The 20,675-nt window shown below is 36.0% G+C and overlaps 1 protein-coding gene across 2 annotated transcripts in view; it reads right to left on the bottom strand.

Annotated features, from left to right (window-relative positions):
- kalrnb (kalirin RhoGEF kinase b) overlaps positions 1-20,675 on the bottom strand; it is a 112,948-nt gene that overhangs the window by 63,443 nt on the left and 28,830 nt on the right. For both annotated transcript variants that reach the window (XR_009438153.1, XM_059571581.1), the window contains exons 2-16: positions 19,473-19,565; positions 19,162-19,276; positions 18,557-18,749; positions 17,598-18,098; positions 16,046-16,168; positions 15,725-15,916; positions 14,185-14,316; positions 13,054-13,284; positions 12,299-12,421; positions 11,927-12,118; positions 10,692-10,864; positions 9,203-9,377; positions 7,903-8,098; positions 1,661-1,827; positions 223-342 (exon numbers count right to left, since the gene is read on the bottom strand). Coding sequence is in view for 1 of the 2 variants with exons in the window: in XM_059571581.1 (XP_059427564.1) it covers positions 223-342; positions 1,661-1,827; positions 7,903-8,098; positions 9,203-9,377; positions 10,692-10,864; positions 11,927-12,118; positions 12,299-12,421; positions 13,054-13,284; positions 14,185-14,316; positions 15,725-15,916; positions 16,046-16,168; positions 17,598-18,098; positions 18,557-18,749; positions 19,162-19,276; positions 19,473-19,565 (2,726 nt within the window). In the remaining variant the exon portion in view is untranslated. The remainder of the gene's footprint in view (positions 1-222; positions 343-1,660; positions 1,828-7,902; positions 8,099-9,202; positions 9,378-10,691; positions 10,865-11,926; positions 12,119-12,298; positions 12,422-13,053; positions 13,285-14,184; positions 14,317-15,724; positions 15,917-16,045; positions 16,169-17,597; positions 18,099-18,556; positions 18,750-19,161; positions 19,277-19,472; positions 19,566-20,675) is intronic.

Consider the following 20,675-nt stretch of genomic DNA (forward strand, 5'->3'; position numbering starts at 1 on the left):
AAGGGATGATGTTTCTCTAACATTTCACAAAATGTTTTTATAACCCCCCACAGGGTTAAATAAATAAACAGTTTGATAGAAGCCAAAAATTATTTCCTAATTGCAGATAATGGTGTAAACAAGGTTTAATATTTAATATTAATCTTCATATTAGAGCATAATGCAGCCTTGCGAAGCTGCCCCCTGCAGAACCGATTAAGGAAAATGTGTGTATGTGTGTACCTCCATGGCAAGCTGAAATTGTTCATGCTCTCTCTGAAGTTGTTCCGCCTCAGATAGGGATCCTGCATTCGTTGTGCTTGCCGTGAGCATGGATTCACCCTTACGGATCCAACCCAGCACCTGCACAGTTCATCACACACACACACACAGCGGCATGTGACAAAACAGGCTACAGAGGTGAAAAATGAAAGTCAATGAATTATTTTTGAGTAATCTGTTAACATTCAAATGTATTAATTTACATTTTGGTGCAGCCCTTCTACTTTTTCCATTTTCGGACAAAATTTGAGAAATGTGCTTTTCCTTGCTGTAACTCAATGTCTCAACACTGTCAGTTACAGAAATAATGTGCCATGTCAAATAATTAATAATTCCAAATCTAGCATTCAACCATAAATCTAGACTGTATGATGGTTCCAAACTCATTTTCAGTTCCATCTACTGAATTCTCATCACTGTCACTATTGACAAAAATTGCAATGGTGTTATTATAAAAAATATTATGTACATCAGCATATTATAATCAATGTTTAAAGCTTCCAAGAATTCAGCTTTGCATCACAGAAATAAATTACATTTTAAAATATATAAAAACAGCTTGCATAATAGTTCACAGTATTAATGTTTTTATTATTTTATTATTTTTCAAGCCTTGGTGAGCAAAAGAGACTTGTCTCAAAACTATAAAAAATGATTTCCGACCGCAAAATTTTGAACAGTAGTTTGTCCAGTATAAGCATATGAACTACTGCCAGTTTTCCCTAATTTATATTAAATATGTATTCATGTTCTGTGGTCATTAAATAAGACGAAAAAATGCAGTTGTATAATAAACATTCTAGAAATCATCTCTGCTTCATATTAAAGTGAAAATGTTTGCATTTTCAAAACTAATGGCATGTAAAACTGTTCCAATTTTTTGTTCCTTAACTAAAAAATCTGTGAAATGGGCATTAAGGATGCAGAAACATTAAAGATGAGCTGAAGGGATTCCGTCTCTCACGTCATTTAACCCTGCCTACATTTACAGTCATTTTCTAACCAAGATGAAGCTGAGAAGCTGTGAAGTCCCGAGGTGACAGCACTGCCGATAAGAAAGCAGTGGTGTCTATGAAATAATCCAAGTGAATTGAGTGATTCATTTTTCTGAAATGCAGGGATGCAGTCTGCACCCCCGCACAGCTCTGGATATGAGCGACAGTGTGTGTGTGTGTGTGTGTGTGTGTGTGTGTTCAAAGTGTCAAAGATAAAAGCAATTAGCTGGGCACTTGTACTCAAGGCTAATGGGATCAGTCAGAATCTTGGATGGAAGCAGAGCACAAGCTTTTTTCCTGAATCCACAAGTCAGGCGTTCCTCACAACATGTTGATGAGTGTAACTTAGGGGTCCTTAAATCTGACCATGAGCTGAGATGTAGCAATTGATTTTACACACACACCTGTTTGACCTCGGCCTGCAGGTGTCGTAGCTGAAGGCACTGCTCCAGACGTTTGTGTGTGTGTTCTGCGCTCACTTCCAGCTCATGCTGTTTTTCATTCAAGAACTCCAGTAGCTCTTGAACTTTTGCCGCCAAGTCAACATCTTTTTCTCCAGTGATTTCCATACCTGAAAAACATACGCAGATTTAAATAATAAATATCAGCAGCATATACACAGAGACACATATACGCCTACGGTAGATTACATATAGCAATCTAAGAACCATATACAAACAAATTATGCTGTTTTTATGAAATATCAGGCTATACAAATGTTTGACAACCCGAAGGTGTCCAAATGCTGTTTGTCTTCTGCATGAACAGTATATAATCATTTAATTTTATCATAACCTACTTCAATCAACTTCTTTTCATGAAATGTTTTACTTGCAAAAGTGCTATAGTTTTCCAATATTTATTTTACAGACTGAATGAACAAACACATAAAATTAGGCATGCAATTTAAACGTGTTGTCATTTCTGTGCCACTAGTATGAGAAAATAAAATGACAAAAAAATGATAGTTTTAAAACAGGATTCCTCTGTTGGTCATGTGTTAGTCAAACAGTCTCTTCCCAAACAAGTCATGGCAGGCCATTGGTTGAGCTGTCGGGATGCTCAACCAATCAGTGTTTTCTGCCAAAGAGATGCAGTGTTTAAACTGTTTTGGCAGAATAAACCAACAAATAAATATAGTTGAACTCAGTATACATTTACAGTTAAGATTCACGTTTCATGTTTTTGAAAGAAATGAGATGAAACACCTATATTTGATCACAAATGCATTAATATTGAGAAATATTATTACAATTTTAAACAAACTATTCTCTATTTTAATATATTTAAAAATTTAATTTATGCACAGCTGAATTTTCAGCATCATTACTCCAGTCTTCAGTGTCACATGATCCTTCAGAAATCATTCTGAAATACTGATTTACTGCTCAAGTACTATCATTTATGGTTAGTGCTCAATTAGTAATGGTTCTTATTATTATCAATGTTAAAAATAATAACAGTTTTTGCTGATTAATATATATTTTTTAAACCATTATACGTTTTTTCAGGAATCTTTGATGAATGTAAAAGTTCAAAGTGTTATTTTAAAGGTTTTGATCAGATAAACTAAAACAGTTTCAGATGACTAGATTATTGCAGTGAGTTTTCTCTCCTCTGTCCAGCAGGGGTTGCTGTGCTGTGAACCTCCTCTGAAGGTCTCCTCTCTGCTGTAATCTCAGTGAGCAATTATGATGGCATGTAAGCGGCGAACATGTCAGACAGGTGAGCCAGATCCATCCATGTGCCTTCACAGGTCTATAACTGCATTAGCGCCGGACAGACAACCAGCGGGCCAGAGACAGAGACTCTCTCCAGGTACAACACAGGCCATTTTGTTCTACTATCCTTTATATCACCCCACTTCCTCAGCTACCTGTCTCCAGTACAGCCTCACAGCGGGCCGCAGGAGTCGGTTCCAATGGGAACGTGATGCATGAGTGACAGGAGGGCCTCTGCAGTATCCCAAGCCTCCAAGGCAACCCCAAAGTGACGAGCGAAGGCCCCGTCACCATGGAAACCTCAGTATATGGGATGTAAAGGGGTGGGTTTCCATAGCAACCTCACCCCTGCATGCAGAGTTAATAGTATGGAGCTCTGTCTTCTCCCTCTGCTCCTTCCAATCCATTTCACCTTCACTGGCTGTCATGCACACATTTTCCATTCTTATCTTTCCCACCCAATCCTCCGCTTCTCACTCTTCGTCTTTCATCACACGTACTGTATCTAATACAGCCCATAATGTGGGTAGCAGGTTTTTGCTGTTGTGTCCATGGTAACTGTCAATAAAATGCAACAGAGCACGGAGGAGTGAAGCGATGACTGATTCACACTCTTTTATCTCTCCACTGAACACTAACTCATCATCACTCCTGCGTTCTTTTCATCTCTTGCTGGACACTACAGCAGACATTAGAAACTAATTAAGTCAGATGATTGAAGTTGAATGTAACCATTAACCCTAACAAGATGAAATTTAAAGGGTTAGTTAGTAAAAAATAAATAATGTTTTCATCACATGATGTGAGAGACATGGCACTTATTTTAAAAGAGAGGCACACTGGCATTTGCACAAATAAAAATGGACAGAGAAAAAAAATGCTAAGAAATAAAATTAAATATACATCTTAAATACAGTATATATTCAAAATATTAATATTAATTAATCATCATAACAAGATATAGTTTAATAGCTATAATATTGTTTTTGAGATCAAATATTAGCATAGCTATGACACTGGCATCTAACAATGGCTTGGAAAACACAAGCCATTGTCAATGCTACTTGGGAAATAATCTAATTTGTGTGAGTGGAAATATTCAGATATAACTCCCATTGTAATTGTTAACATTTTCATAAGTACCTGTAATTTAAAGGGTTAGTTCACCCAAAAATAAAAAATTAGTGTATACATTACTTACCCTCAAGGCATCCAGTGTGTATATTACTTTCTTCTTTCAGATGAATCCAGTCAGAGTTATATTAAAATTGTCTTTGATCTTCCAAGCTGTTTAATGGCAGTCAGCGGGTGTTGCAGTGCATCAGTCCAAAAGAAGTGAAATAAAGCGCATCCATCCATAATAGAAAGTGCCTCGCACAGCTCCTAGGGGCGAACAGAGGCCTTCTGTAGCAAATCGATGTGTTTTGTAAGAAATTTAAGATATTTTTCTAACAAAAACTCATCGATTCACTAAAGGAGGCCTTTGTTCACCCCCTGTAACCGTGTGAGGCACTTCTTTATTATGGATGGATGCGCTTTATTTCACTTCTTTTGGACTGATACACTGCGACACCCGCTGACTGCCATTAAGCAGCTTGAAAGATCAAAGACAATTTTTCGTCTGAAACAAGAAATTCCTATACTGTACACTTAGGATGTCTTGAGGGGGAGTAATTCATGGGCTAATTTTAATTTTGTGGGTGAACTAACTCTTTAATCACACATTTCTTTCCCAGTTACCATAACAGATTACAGTTACATTTATTTTGTAAATAAATTACATAATTGCACTACAGGTAACTAATTACTCCCCAACACTGTTGAAATGACATGAAGATGATTAGATGAAGAAATAATTTTTATTTTTGGGTTAACTTAAAAAAAAAAAAACTTTTTTAAACCCATTAATCTCATGCCATTAATTATGCAATTGAAATTGCATTCATGCCACCAGTTGCAATAAACAGTTTGTCAATACATCTAAATTCATTAGATTAAATTTCTTTTTACTAAAACTATAAGCTAAATAGAAATATATAAAAAAACTATGAAAAATGACAAAACAAAACGAAATTACTAAATTTAAAATAAAGTTGAATGATAAAATAGATAATAAAAATTATTTTATTAATGAAAAGATGAATAACATATTTTATATAATTACAAATACTATGGTAGTAAAAAATTACTACACAGCCTATAAACGGTACTAAAATATATTTTGCCATTACTCATACACAGACCCCAGTATGAGGGATTTCACTATCAACGTGCTTCACCAAATTCATGTTTGTGGAAATCCACAGGAAATGCGGCTCAGTAAGCCACACTTATATAGAACAGACAGAACAGAAAACATGGACGTTGTGAAAGGCACAAAAGAACATCTTCTGTGTGAAGGGCCTTTTGTCTACGGCAGACAAATATGGATTGCTGTGGACTGTACGTTTGTGATAGGCTTATGTTTAATTACACAGAAATAATGTCTATTATTATTTCATGTGATGCCTATTCAATGGGTTTCCACAATCTGCCACAGCAATGTCTTTACATTATCCATAAATATTGATATAAGTGATTAATTCCTAATCATTCGAGTCATTAATCATTTAATTCACTTCATAAAAATGTATCTCATTGTCATGCAGTGTTGGGAAGGTTACTTTGGAAATGTAATAGGTTACAGATTACAAGTTACCCTGTTTAAAATGTAATAGTAGTGTAACTTTTTCAATTACTTTATTAAAGTAATGTAACTAATTACTTTTGAGTACTTTTTGATTACTTTTCTAAATGTGTGAAAATTAAAGAATAATAAATAAAGGCATATACATCAACTTAAATACAGTTATCTAATAAGCATGTGACGTATTCTGTGTAATAAACTCCTGAAACATTGGTGTTTTTTTTAAACTGCTGTCTCTTTGTACATGATGATAGTTTTCTCAAAATAAGTAAAATGCACATTAAGTGACACAGAGCAGTTCTAGAAATTATGTTTATGTGCTTGTGTACTCCTATATTGAGGCGGCAGAGGTTGAAAACACTGCGAGCTTCAGTAGGCCTATGTGTAGTAAATGAAACCATGTCTTTGCCATTAATTTACAGGAGGGGTGGACTGGGAAAAAAATTCAGACTGGAAAATTCAAACTCATACAAACAAATTCATGGACAAAACTATTTTTTTGTATGGACCTGACAAAAACAAGTTTAAATCTTTAATTTGGGGACATGCAAAATAATTAAAAGTTCTCTCCTGAACTGCACCTTCACTTCCATTTTTCTCTTCAGTCTCTTTATTTTGCCCTGTTATCCATCTCTCTCATGACTTTAATACTCAAGATTGAACAAAACTATACTTTACAATACAATACTCTACAATACTACAATATCTTTATAGAAAAATCCTAATACTGTACACGAGTCATGTTTTTCCCTTACAAAAATTAACCTTGCTTTTATTAGTCTATATAAAAGTAAAATAACCTTGTTTTGTTTTTGTTTTTTTGCAAATGGATTTGTATTTATTTTTAAATAAATACATTTGTAAAATAATTTTACATTTTTGGTTATCACATTTAAACAATAGTAACCATTTTCTCTGGATTTATAGTTAAATATTAAAATGTAAATTTTCGTAAGGGTTGTGTTGTTGTCTGTCGTAGCTCCCCCTAAACCTATAAAAAAATAGGAATTTTTTTTTTCAGATAAATTCCTACTGTAACATTACAACTGATAATAATGATGTCCTTTATATAGTATTTTGAGTGATGACTGGTGAGCAACGTGCTGCTGCTTGATTAAAAAAAAAAAAAAAAAAAAAAAAAAAAAAGACAAAAAAGCATCTTTACAGATGAAACTGACCTAAAACCCTGAACAGGAGTTCTGCTTCTCTGCTCCAGCTGTGCGCTTCCACACTCCACTCTATACTCTCTCTCTCTCTCTCTCTCTCTCTCTCTCTCGCATTGATTACTCTGAGTCTGATCCAAACCGTTTGGCGGAGGCGCGGAGAGCGCGCGAGTCATGACTAACACTTCATGACTTATTAGAGATTTAATTATCAAATGGTGGATTCACAAATGATCGCTTTAGTACATTCGGCAGGCAATTATACAATAATGATATTAAATAGTGAGGCAAAATCGGCCTCCAGGCCACCGGGAATTGTCCCGGTTCTCCCGGTGTCCAGTCCGCGCCTGATTTCCACAGACACGCAGAATGAGCAAGTCATATATTGCATTTTCGGGGCTTTATATTCACAGACACTAGTCCATGTCATGTTTTGATTCAAGTGTACTGACCTACTTTTGATTTAGTCATCCAAAATGTGACATATTCCGTCCGCGTTAGGCATTTCGTTTTTATGACTGGATTCTACGAACCAGACTGTGTTTCCGCATCCCGGAAATTATTAGGGCGGTATGTGTCAGAATAGTCAGTGCAATTTGGGAAAGAAATCAGTTAAATCTGTATGTGGATGTGTGTAAATATTCAAATGTAATCCCCTTTGTAATCGTTAAAAATTTCATAAGTAACTGTAATTTAATTACTCATTTTTTCGTAGTAACTGTAACTAATTACAGTTACAATAATTTTGTAATTAAATTACGTAACGCCGTTACATGTAACTAGTTACTCCCCAACACTGTTGTCATGGAACCTGCTTCTGATCAAGCACCCTGATTATATCAGTGTTTGGTGGAGGAAATTGTGCCACACTGCTCAAAGATTCCATGACCCGACAAATGCAAAATGAACATCGGAAAAACCAAGCATGAAAGCAAACACCAACACAGCAACAACTGCCAACAAACAGCAAAATCATTAACACACTGATTCAGCAGAACCCTACAACTGTAGTATGAAACTATTACACTCTCTCGCACTCTTCCTGTGTCCTTTACTCTGTCTCTATATCTCCTCACCTGAAGCCTGGACCTCCATGATGTACTGGTGAAGATCCTGTCCCTGCTGTATAACCTCATAGGTCATGTTGTTCATGGCGAGTTTGCGCTCAGTGTGCCTGTGTAATCTCTGTTCAGCCAGCGTGAGTTCCTCTGTGTTGAAATCAGTTGCCTGTCGGATCAGATCCTGTTTCCATGCATCCAGCTCACCCATCACCTATGAAACAGATGCATATATTACCAGTTTTCACACATATTAATAAAAGAAACTAAATCTTTGCAATATAATTGAAAAAGGATGTGAAAAGCACTATTAAAGTAACATACAAGTAGTTTGAATCAATATGATTCATGGCGTGTGAGATCAGTAACCAGAATTTAGGTCACTAATTGCCAGAAATCTTGACATCCATGATGCCCAATCTGTGAACGAATCATTATTGTGAGTCGGTATTTTCAATGATTTGCTCGTAAATCACATCGATCCAGTTCAACTCATTCATTCAACAATCTGGTTTCAGTGGTTAACAGCTCACTGGAGCAGTGCTGTTATCAGTAAAAGAAAAAAAAATATTAAAAAGTTTTCTCTATAAAGTTTTAGGTATAAAATAAATGCAACAAAATAAAACAAATAAAAATCAAAGAAGCAATGCTGCCTTAGCATCTAACCGATATAAGTTACTGTAAAGAACTAAAATTACTAAAACTAAAATTGAAATAAAAATATACTGAAGCTAAATAGAAATATAAAAACACCCCAAAATAATAAAAATTACAAAAGCACATAATACAATTATAAAAAAATAAACTAAAATAAAAATGAAAACTAAAAGTATAAAAATAAAAGCACATGCTAAATGTTAATATTAATAAATAATAGTATATAAATAATAGCAAAATGACTGCACTGGAGGCAAGTATAATCAGTGGATAAAAACCTAAATCTATGTATGGCTTGAAATACAAGTCTGAACGAGTCATATGGACCACTTTTTAGGTGCATTTTTAGTTGTTTTTTGTAAGTTAGACAGCACTCGTCTTAATTTACTTACATCATATTGAAAAGAGTAGGAAGGATATTTTTTAAAAATTCAAATCTGGTGTTCCACAGAAGAACGCAAACCACATGATGACAGAACTTAGGGATGAACCATGTGATGAAATGTATACAGTAAAACAAACAACGCTACTCAAAACATTACATTTGACATAATACACAAACATCCAGATATGCAAACACAGATGGCACGGAAGCACATCTGTTCAAATTAAGTTTTGATGATAATGACTTGTGTTTAGGCCATCAAACACACACACACACCTCCAAGGCGTACTGCTCAAAGATACGAAGCTGCAGGAAGATGTCCAGTTTGATCCGGCGCTCATGGAAAATCTCCTCCATATGAGCCTGAGCCTCATCCAACTGCTGAAGAACACCCTCGATATGAGCCACGGAGCTGGCATGAGGCAGCTTATTACAGGCCAGCGCTGAGTCCCTGTTTGAACCAACACAGACCCACACCAACACATCCAAGAGCAAATCAATATCAACAGAGGCCACGTTAATTCAGAACCAGTATATCAGCATGACATAACATGAAAGGCCTTGTTCAGAACTAATCTGAAAAGAATTTTATTAAAATTGATCTGCAAACTGAAACTGGTTGGAGCTGCTGTAGCCTTATGGTTAACAGATTTGGATCTAAATCCAGTTCTTCACTAGTTTGTTACATTTTCAAGGCTGTTGCAAGTATCATGTTAGGAAGAAATTGGTAACTTCTGGAATGGAAGATGTGAAAATAGTTGGTTTATGCTCAGCGGTGGACAGTAATCCAAGTATTTTTTGCTTTGTTACTGTACATTTTTCAAGTATCTGTACTTTTACTTCACTACACTGCAAAGCATAATATTGTACATTTTACTCCACTAGATTTCTTAAAAATATGTCAAAACATGGGAAATTGTCTCCTGCTCCGAGACGCAATAGTAGTGTGCAATTTATGACCAAGCTGATTCTTTTCAATTAAACTGTTAAATCTTTTCGCAAATCGCACTGAAAGATTTGTACGCCAGTTTAACTGATCGGATTGCAGCTGTTCTTGAGTCAACAGCTGAAATTGAAATGATCTAGTCAGAGTGAGTCTCTAGTTAACAATTCAGTTAATTCACAAGTCTGACTTAAAATGAGCCAGGAATGGGAGACCATCAGAGTATGTGCGCATACTAATAGCACAAATAAGTTAGCAATGCTGAATTTAAGGATTTATTATTGTAAATGAAAGTCATATTGTATTTAGGTCAAAACTGCGGTAAAAAGTGAACTGTCTAAGCCCACTGTATGACATGCTGTACTTGAATGCAAACATGTCCATGTTTGTGTATCACCATCTCAGTGGGTTAGGTTTTATGCAAAAATAACACATTCTTTGTATAATTTTATACATTTTGTCCTATGTGGCGTCTGCTTTTATTGTTAGTCAACACACACTTTTTTCACTCAATTAAGTAGGCTATCAGTAACCTAAACTGATATTTAATATATTTAATGCTTTGATAGTGTATAACAAGCCCCCTACCCAGGTATTTTGAGCAGTAGGTTTATATTAAATATGCACTATAAAATTATTAAAAAATAAATATACAAGTTAAAATTTAATTACAAATTAAACAAAACATTTATTTTAATACTATTTAATATTATAAGTATATAATTTTTTTTTAAAAATTCAAGCAAGGGTATAAAGTACTCAAATATTTCACCACTGGTTATGATGAAATACTGTACAGTAGGAGTGTGCTGTAAACCTCACCGCAGGTGCTGAATAAGCTCCTCCCCTTCTTTGATGACATTGAGTATGGCATCCAGAGTGCTGCTCTGCTGCTGCTGAAACTGTCTGATCAGCTCCTGAACAGCATCCACAGACTCCGAGTTCACCACCGGCTCCGCAAGAGTCTTCTGCAAGTCCTCCATCCACGACCACAGCTACAGACAGACAGAGCAGAATGACCGAGTTTTGGATATTTCCACTCCTCTGTTTGTGGTCAGATCATTTCAAACTGAAAGTTTTTAGTCCAAGCATCCAGGAAGCAAATGCATTCAAAGAGTTAAAAACAGCCCTAAGGCTGAAAAACCCAGCTGATTACATCAGAGATGGTGGAGAGAATAGTTACTCACGTCCAGCTTTTAGTACATTATTAATTTCAGTCTGTATTTGGCTTCAAAGCATGATCTCTCTCATATGCTGTTTTTAGAGCAGCCAAAACAGTTTTTCATCACACTGTGTAAAATACAGACTGAACAGCCGCTCAAAACACCCAACCACTGCATGAGCATGATGTACACATGATGTACACAAACTACATTTCTCGGATGGATAAAAATCAAACCATTGTTGCGCTAAAAAAGTTTTGATGCATGACGATGGTAATCATGGTGAAAACAATTACAGTAACATACAGGAGTCATACATTAGTCATGCGCGAGTCCGTTATTATTGATATGCAAACAAATCCGATGCACACTGATTGCTGTAATATCATATTTTGCATGAACACATTTTAAGATATGTGCGTAGCTGGCAAAATTATTATAATGGATGCTGGCTAAAAAGTGTGTTAAATGTGAGGGTGAATGGTTTAGTAATTCTGAATGGATCCATATGGTAACAGCTGCCAAAGTGTGTTCTGGGTACTTGTTAGAGCATTGCTTGGTCGTTGGAAGGCAATTGCCAGGGTGTCACTTCGGAGTTGATAGGGTGTTGCTAGTGTGTTCTGGGTAGTTTCTAGATCATTGTTAGGGGGTCAAAATGGTGTTGCTAGAGTCTTCTAATAAGAGGTTGTTTAAATAGAATCTCATAATGTTGTTGTTGTCTTTTCGGTTTAGTTTTTAATTTGTGCTGTCAGTCAGTAAGTGGAGTTAAGAGCTAGAAATCAGTCAAAACTGTTAGAACTATTTAAGAAGCTCTGTTTACTTTGTGTGTGTGTGTGTGTGTGTGTGTGTGTGTGTGTGTGTGTGTGTGTGTGTGTGTGTGTGTGTGTGCAATACCTCTTTAGTGTGGGTGTGAAAAGACACTGAGATATCCAGCAGTAGTTTCCTCTGCTCCACCCTCCGCACAAACTCCTGAACTCTGACCTCCAGTTGATGGGCGGCAGCGTAAATCTCTTCTGGATCACACTCTCCCGTCTGAGCCAGTTGCTCCGCTGCCTCCAAGAGCTTATCCGCATTAGTGTAAGTGTTCTGGAGCGAAAGAGAGAGAAAGTGCGTGAGAGAGGGTAGTACATTAAAAACATCTTCCCTGAATATTAACAGGAAACTCAATAGTATGATGAATGATATCACTGCTACTGCTCATTTGCTACTCTCTCATCAAGCAAATAATACACACACAAACACAAAATAAACTGATTCGGTTCCAACCTGTGCCACCTCCTGGAAGTCATCGTGCCGTTTTTGAAGTGCTCTTGCCCTGTGTACAGACTTCCCAACTCCTGTGTGTTTACTGAGGAATACCTCACCATGGTTTTCAATCCAGTCCAAGACCTGCACACACACACACACACACACACACATACATACACACACATCAACACTGTATAGTGTTATTTCAAATTTCAAGTAATATTCCAGATTAACAGTTTACACTAAGATCTCTCCAAATCTTCCCTTGTCAAGTGAATTATATTATATTATATTATATTATATTATATTATATTATATTATATTATATTATATTATATTATATTATATTATATTATATTATATTATATTATATTATATTATATTATATTATATTATATTATATTATATTATATTCAACATAGTCCTGTCAGAGGACCGGTGAAGGTACAACAAAAAGCCCCTGAAGGCGACAGCTAAGGAAGTAGTGTATTGTTGGAGGTATTGGCCAAGCACAATACTGGCGTTCCTCAAGTCAACTCTATGAGTCAGAGTCCATGTCACATCATTGTCACCTCTTCTAATGCTCTCTGCACTTGATATTTATTCTGCCGAAGGAGAAACATTGTTACACGCAAAGATCTAAAAACAGCTGCTGAAAGGTTGAGAGGCTGGGGTCACATTCATCAAATGTTGAATTCTGTGGGTATAGTGTATGTTTGTGCACTGCATGCATATCTGAATGGTTCTATACATGATTTACACAATGTATTTACCTGCTGCACATCTTGTTGAAACACACACAGCTGAAGTCTCTGGTGCAGCCTGAGCTTGCGGTGTTGCAGGAGACCTTCCAGTCTGCGATACTGATGAACCACCTCATGGACCCCCTCCAGGACCCCCCTCACCGCCTGACTGTAGTCGGCTCCTGCCGTCAGAGACCCGGAGTCAGCCGGAGGCTGAGGCCTCTGCAACACATCCAGTAGTGTCTTTCCTTTCTGACTGACCTGCAATCAGAAATATTACATCCATAATTCAGTGGTGGACAACATCAATTTATTTTAGCCCCGTACTCCAAGTGTTTGTGTTTTAGAGTAAAGACTACATTATAAGCATAATCCAGAATCCACTCAACTTTACAGAGCTTGAGCATTTTAAGTGGTAGATAACATACAGTAACTGCAAAGTGTGCTTATAATAAACAGAAAGTTATGTTCTGTTGGTGTGGATGCTAATATAGTTAACATTATAGTTATCTTCAATAGTCTAATCCAGCTCCGGCTGTTCTTGAGTCAACTCACTGATTCAGTGAATCATTAGGAGCGAGTCTCTGATTAACAACTCAGTCAATCGGTCATGTCTGACTCAAAATTAGTCGAGAACCAGAAGAAATATGACACTCAGAGCTCAAGTGTGCAAAGGATTTGATTAATGGCACGTACAGTAAGTTGCTATTTTACAGTAAGCTGCCAGTTTATAGTATTGTTCAATGTAAATAAAAATCATATTTAAGTTATTCAGTACATGACAGCCACTGGTTCGTGAACTAAATGTTTTAAAGAAATAGTTCACCCAAAAATTTTAATTTGAGTAAAACTGACTGAAGTGCAAAGTTGTATGTCTGATTACGGTTTAATGATAAAACGATCTAATGGTGGATTTGTTTTTTAAAAAAACATGCAGCATTTCACTTCACAATACATTAATTAATGTACTGGAGTCTTGTGGTTTGCTTTTGTACTATTGTGATGTTTTTATCAGCTGTTTGGACACCCATTCACTACACAGGATTCATTAGTGAACAAGTGATGTAATGCAAACTTTCTCCAAATCTCCAACACAAGGCTTTGTAGGCAACATTTCATGTTAAAAAGTGTCCTAAATAGAGCAGCTCCTCAGATGCTCACCTCTGTATATGCCGTGGTGACCTGCTCGTACAGATTCTGGTGGTTGTGAATGGCCATCTCAAGTTCTTTCGTCGCTGCCGGCAAGCCGCCCTCACCGCATGACTTCACCCATCCTTCCATGCTGGACAGAAACTAACAGAGAGAACACCCTCTTAAACTTTATAGCATAATAGGTCCTTGTAATAAAACCAGAGAGGACAGAAGTGCACAGTTGTACACACTCATTAAAAACAAGCTCAGACATAATTAAATAGAGTTGCTGAGGATCATACAAATTGGGATCATAAATTAAACGCATGAAGAAGCTATGTGTGTACATTTCGACAAAGGAGTTATTAATGAAGAAAGAGACTGAAACTGACAGGGAAGCTTAAGTACAGTTGCATATAAAGGAAATTCTGAATTATTAAAAAAAATGGATCAAATGAATCAAGGAACCAAACTAGTTGACAAATATAAAAAGTAAACAGTGCTTACAGGCAGCTGTAAAAAATTATATTAATTAAAACTAATAACATTTAATGAAATTAAAATGACCACCAATACATTTAAAAAAAAAAAACTTACTTTTAATCTGAAATCTTTTCATTTAATGAACCCATTATATATATATATATATATATATATATATATATATATATATATATATATATATATATATATATATATAGTACAGACCAAAAGTTTGGACACACCTTCTCATTCAAAGAGTTTTCTTTATTTTCATGACTATGAAAATTGTAGAGTCACACTGAAGGCATCAAGGGCTATTTGACCAAGAAGGAGAGTGATGGGGTGCTGCGCCAGATGACCTGGCCTCCACAGTCACCGGACCTGAACCCAATCGAGATGGTTTAGGGGTGAGCTGGACCACAGACTGAAGGCAAAAGGGCCAACAAGTGCTAAGCATCTCTCGGGGAACTCCTTCAAGACTGTTGGAAGACCATTTCAGGTGACTACCTCTTGAAGCTCATCAAGAGAATGCCAAGAGTGTGCAAAGCAGTAATCAAAGCAAAAGGTGGCTACTTTGAAGAACCTAGAATATGACATATTTTCAGTTGTTTCACACTTTTTGTTATGTATATAATTCTATATATAATTCCACATGTGTTAATTCATAGTTTTCATGCCTTCGTGTGAATCTACAATTTTCATAGTATTTTCATATACATATACATTTCATATACATATATATATATATATATATATATATATGTATATGTATATATGTATATATATAAAGAACCCATGGACACAAAATGTACATTTTATATTACTTTTATTTTTCAAATTGCTCTTTCCCTATATAACCAGCAAAATAGCTGGTTCAAAATCAACATTACTCTTTTCAAAAGAAAAGATGATAAGGGACAAAAAAAGATCACATATATTAGAAAATGTCACTCATGACAAAGGCTCCAAATGATAAATAGACAATGCAATATATTTCAACCTTTAAAATTGGAATAAGATGGGAAAGCTTCAAGGGATTTACAAAATAATTTGCTTAAAACAATTCATGTGTCAAAAAAGGTTTCACCTGTTCAGACTTTTGGTGGAACACAGAGGACATGGCCAAGATGGCACTGCGCTCCTCCAGCGCCGAGGCAAAGCTCTTCCAGTCCTGATCCAGCTGAGCGGAGATCTGCTGTATCTGAGCGGCAGCGTAATGACCCGCCTCACACAGCCGCGTCGCCACCGAGAAGATACGCGAGATATTGACATACGCATTCTGAAAAGAGAGAGACAGGATGTCAGAAGATGATCCCATTAAATTAACAAGCAGACACAAAAGAGCTGTTCAATTTTGACCAGTGAGAGAGTATCCAGGGTGTTTTCTTGAAGCATTCCTCCATCGTACCATAGAGTTCATAGCAAAGTGGTCATGCTGGGTCTGTAGATCTGCTGCATGCTGGTAGCTCACGCCAATATCTGTGTGCGTCTGCAGGAACAGCTCTTTATTGTGTCCGATCCATTCAAACATCTACAGAGAGAGAGAAACAGAGAGAAAAATGCTGCATTCACAGGCAGTTTGGTCTCAAATCACGCTTCCAATGTGTTTACACCCAGACGAGAAGAAGCAAACGATGACCACAGGCTGTAGATTACCATACTGGACCAATCAAGACTCACATTTGTACATAAATATTTACAAAGGACCAGGCAAATTTGCTTAACAGTTGTGTTAGGGCTTTGGGTGATTTAACTCCCTGTTAGTGTTCTAGTGATCTCCAAGTGAACCTTAATATACACAGATTTTCTCTTTGGCTGATGTACAAGCAATAGCCCTTAGTGTTCTGGCTCTTGTGGAGCACAGATGGGCTCATTCAGCAGGACCGGGGAGTGTGAGACTGCCTCTCCGTTTGGGCTTAAACGGAACACACGGCCTTCCACAGACTTCAGGCCACAGAAGGGAGTACATTGAACATGCGATTATCATTCCCATCATTCATTATTTACACTTTCACATGACCTGCACCCACAGTACTCTACTTCCATTACATGATTTCTCTGTCATCAAGTAATGCTAGAAGCAGCTTTTTAAAAATGTAAGTGGTGTTTATTAGTGCAATATCTACAGTATACTGTATATGGAAATGCGAGTATCTATCTTTAACTTGCTGCAGTTTAACTACATTAAAACAAAGGAGCATATTTTACTGCCACGTTTGAACAGAAAATAGGGAATTTGTTCATAAAACTTATTTTTTTTAAGAATATGTTTAACATATATAATACATAATTGTATTATTTTATTAAATGTATTATTGTTAATTTTATTGTTATTGTTTAATTGTTTTATTATTAAATACATTTTTATATAACAATAGTATTATTAGTACAGTTAAACAAACAAATATTGAATAATTCAATTGAATAAAAATGTATAATAATAATAAGTATGATTTTTTTCTATTATTGTTAACTTATATCATTATTTTATTAGTTTACTATAATCTATAATGTTAATTATTATTTTTATGAAGTACCTTTAATGATTTTTATTTACAGTGGAACAGAATTATTACTAAAGTAAAATATTTAAAAATATATAAATAATAAATGTATTAACATTTATAAATAAAATAATAATATTAAATAACAAATATTAAATATAGAATTGTATTACTATATTATTATTAAATATTATTGTATTTAAAATTATTATTAAGTTTATAACTGAATAAAAGTTATATATTTTAAATACATTAATAATACTGATCATATTTATTAAAAAGTTCTTAAATGATAAAAGTTATTATTATTATTGCAGTAGTTCACACCACAAATACACATTTACAATTTTTGTTTTAATTTGCTCTAATATATGTATATATCTTGTTTCATTCCTGATAGTTTGTTCTTTCTTTGTTGTTTACTCCATATTTCACACTTTCATTCTGTCCTCTAACCTTTTCTGCATCCTGCTCGTACAGCCGTAACTGAAAACACTGGTCCAGCTGCTGTTTGCGGTTGTGCCAGGCCTGTAGCAGGTGCTGCCGCGTAACTTGAAGTTTATCCAACAGGGTGGAAATCTTAGGTACCAAACTCTGGAAGTCTGCCCCACCAGAGAGCCTTCCATCTCCCCCATCCCTGATCTTCTGAAGGAGCCGCTGTCCTTCATGGTCTAACTCATCCACCGGTGCCTTCGTCATAGTCTTCCTCAGTCGAGCGTGCTCCTCCAGGAGTTTACGTGCTTCTTCTGCATTAGTGGCCAGCTCCTGGCGAGAAAGCACCTCCTGCAGCTCCTCCAGCCGGGAAAGGAGGTGCAGAGCGCCTCCAGTGAACTCCTCAAGGGAAACACGGAGTTCAGTCCATTCCACATGGTTGTACTCCAGGGTCCCTTCCAGATCTGCCGTCAGCTGAGACGGGTCCACCAACTTAGTCAGACCTTCCACTGAAACCATACTGGTCTAAAAGAAATAAAGAACAACCACTGGTGTTCCAAACAGTATATAATACATAAGGAATATATATAGTATATATATAGGTTTATTTTGTTATAATGGCCGACTGCACATTGTATCTACAAATCAATAAATTGAATTTATGGGTGCTGTATGTATGTATGGCTGCTGTAAATTCAGCTTCACATTACAGGAGTAAATTAAATGTTTAAATACATTCTAATAAAGAATATTAGAGATATTTTAAATTGTAATAATATTTCACAACATAAATGGTTTTTACTTCATTTGCCTTGGTGAGCATAAAATACTTTTTTTTTCTTAGCAAGAACAGACACACTGCTTTGCACTGGCAAAACTTTTCATTTCTGTCAGTTTTTTGGATCTTAACTCTTTGATACTTTGATAAAATCAATATGAACGTTTCTGTGGCTTTCTTATTAGACAAAATTCCATTCGTATACCTCAAAGGTGAACTTGCCACTGCCAAAGTTGGTCTTCTGCTTCTGCCAGAAGTTGTCTGGTTTGATAATGAGAGCGACACAGATCTCAGCTGGAAACGACTCCTGTAACGTCTTCAGCAACGGCTTGATTAGATCCCACTTCGAGCCACGCATGTCTACGATCACTGTAAACCCTCGTTTACTTACATCCTCACTGCACCAGATAAAGAGATTGAGTTAGAGGAAGACCAACAACTTAAAGAAATCCAAGGAAATCTTCTGAACATTTGCTTAAACTTGCATAGTTCTGCATAAGTGAAGCTATATATTTTTAGAGTTGCATCACATTGCATCAGTATGCCCTAAAGATCAAAGGCTTTAAATGCATACATATCTCACCCTTTATGTGTCAAACTTTAGCAATTATATTATGATATAGTGTAGAGGTGCTGTAAGCAATTTTAGCTGTTTTGATAAGATTTTTGAGGACTAAACAAGCAGAGCCCTTTTATGCTGTTCACTGAGTCTAGGGCTGTCCCAGAGAAAGCTTTCTCAAGACTCTTTTCTTTGGGGAAATCTTCCAGGGACATTTTAAGTGTTCCAAATAAATGTTGGAATTTTATAACCTGGGCACTGTAGAGAGGTAGGTCACCAGTTTCCGCAAGTCTTCTTGTTTTATTCTGTCATGATTACTTCGTGCTGGGAAGGTAAGGATGGGTCCCCCTCTCTTGTCTCTTCCTCCTAAAAAGAAGAGGACCGATTTATTACTAATTTTACTACTCAGAGTACTTCAATGGCTCTAATCATGGTAATACCGATGAGCCTGTGTGGGTGCGTGCTTAAGAGGGTGCTAAAACAAAGCTGGTTCACAGTGAATGAGTGTGTGTGTGTGTGTGTGTGTGTGTGTGTGTTTACAATGCAATTATACATTTCCCACCTGAGACAAAGGCAACCTTCTCTCTTAAAACTGTCAGAACATCAGCTGCCTTTATTCCATCATTCCTAAGAGATCCTGATGAGAAAGAGGGAACTGAGAAAGAGGGAAAAAAGAGGAGAGAAAGAAAGAGGGAAAAAAGTTATACATAGACTCAGGGCTTTAACCACCATAGACAAAGAAGAAAACACGCCTGCTCCAATTTTCAGAACAGTGAATGAGACCCGAGAGGTGTTTTCAAATGATTCTCAAAGGAAAAGTTAATAATTTACTCAACCTCCTGATGTCCATCTTAACCCAAATTATTTTAAATGAACAATACTTTATAGCAAAATGAAAACCTAGATATCATGATCTTGTTGTTTTTTTTTCAGTACAATAAACATGAATGGTGACGAGGACCTGTTAAGCTCTAAGAATGTCAAAATAGCAATCATAAAGTAAAAAACAAAACAAAAAAAAAACATAAAGGTAGCAGAAAGGTTGTAAGGACATCGTTAAAATAGTCCATGTGGAGTCATCAACAAGGTCTTATGGGTTTGGAACAACAAGAAGGGGAGTAATTAATGACAGAATTTTCATTTTTGGGTGAACTAACCATTAAAAATTATGTTACATGTCTTGGTGTGCCATATTTGAAATGATACCAAGTGATAAATGATTGAAATGATACTGAAACAGTGACTTTTTCCTCACAATAATCTATTACAGAAATTCAAGGATTTCAAATTGTGTGATTACTACTAATACTATGACATTTTTTTTATCTATCAGTTATTTTTTTAGTTTGACACCTGGTTACCATTCATTTTCATTGTATGTATAAAGAGCAGCATGAACATTCAGGCAATCTTCTCTATTTGTGCTCTACGAAAAAGAAACATTCAGCTTCTAATTACGTGTGATCTTCACAAATACTAAAAAACATGGTCTCTTTCTTTTAAGGCAGGTGCAAATAGAGTTTACACATAATAAACACATACACAAACACATACACATAATAAAACAGTATACAATAAAAACAACAACATATTAAGTGTATGTTAATTAAAATCATTAATGGATGTAGCCTCCTTGGGACCTACTTGTCCCTATTCCTAAAGGCCATGATAAACACACGGCGAAGTTCTTGTTGTGTCTTGTTTTTAGGAATAAAAAGAAGTTGAAAGGTATACTGTTAGCAAACATCCTGATGCAACACACTGG

Source organism: Carassius carassius, chromosome 17 (assembly GCF_963082965.1).
Source record: "Carassius carassius chromosome 17, fCarCar2.1, whole genome shotgun sequence".
In the NCBI taxonomy this organism is placed as follows: domain Eukaryota; kingdom Metazoa; phylum Chordata; class Actinopteri; order Cypriniformes; family Cyprinidae; genus Carassius; species Carassius carassius.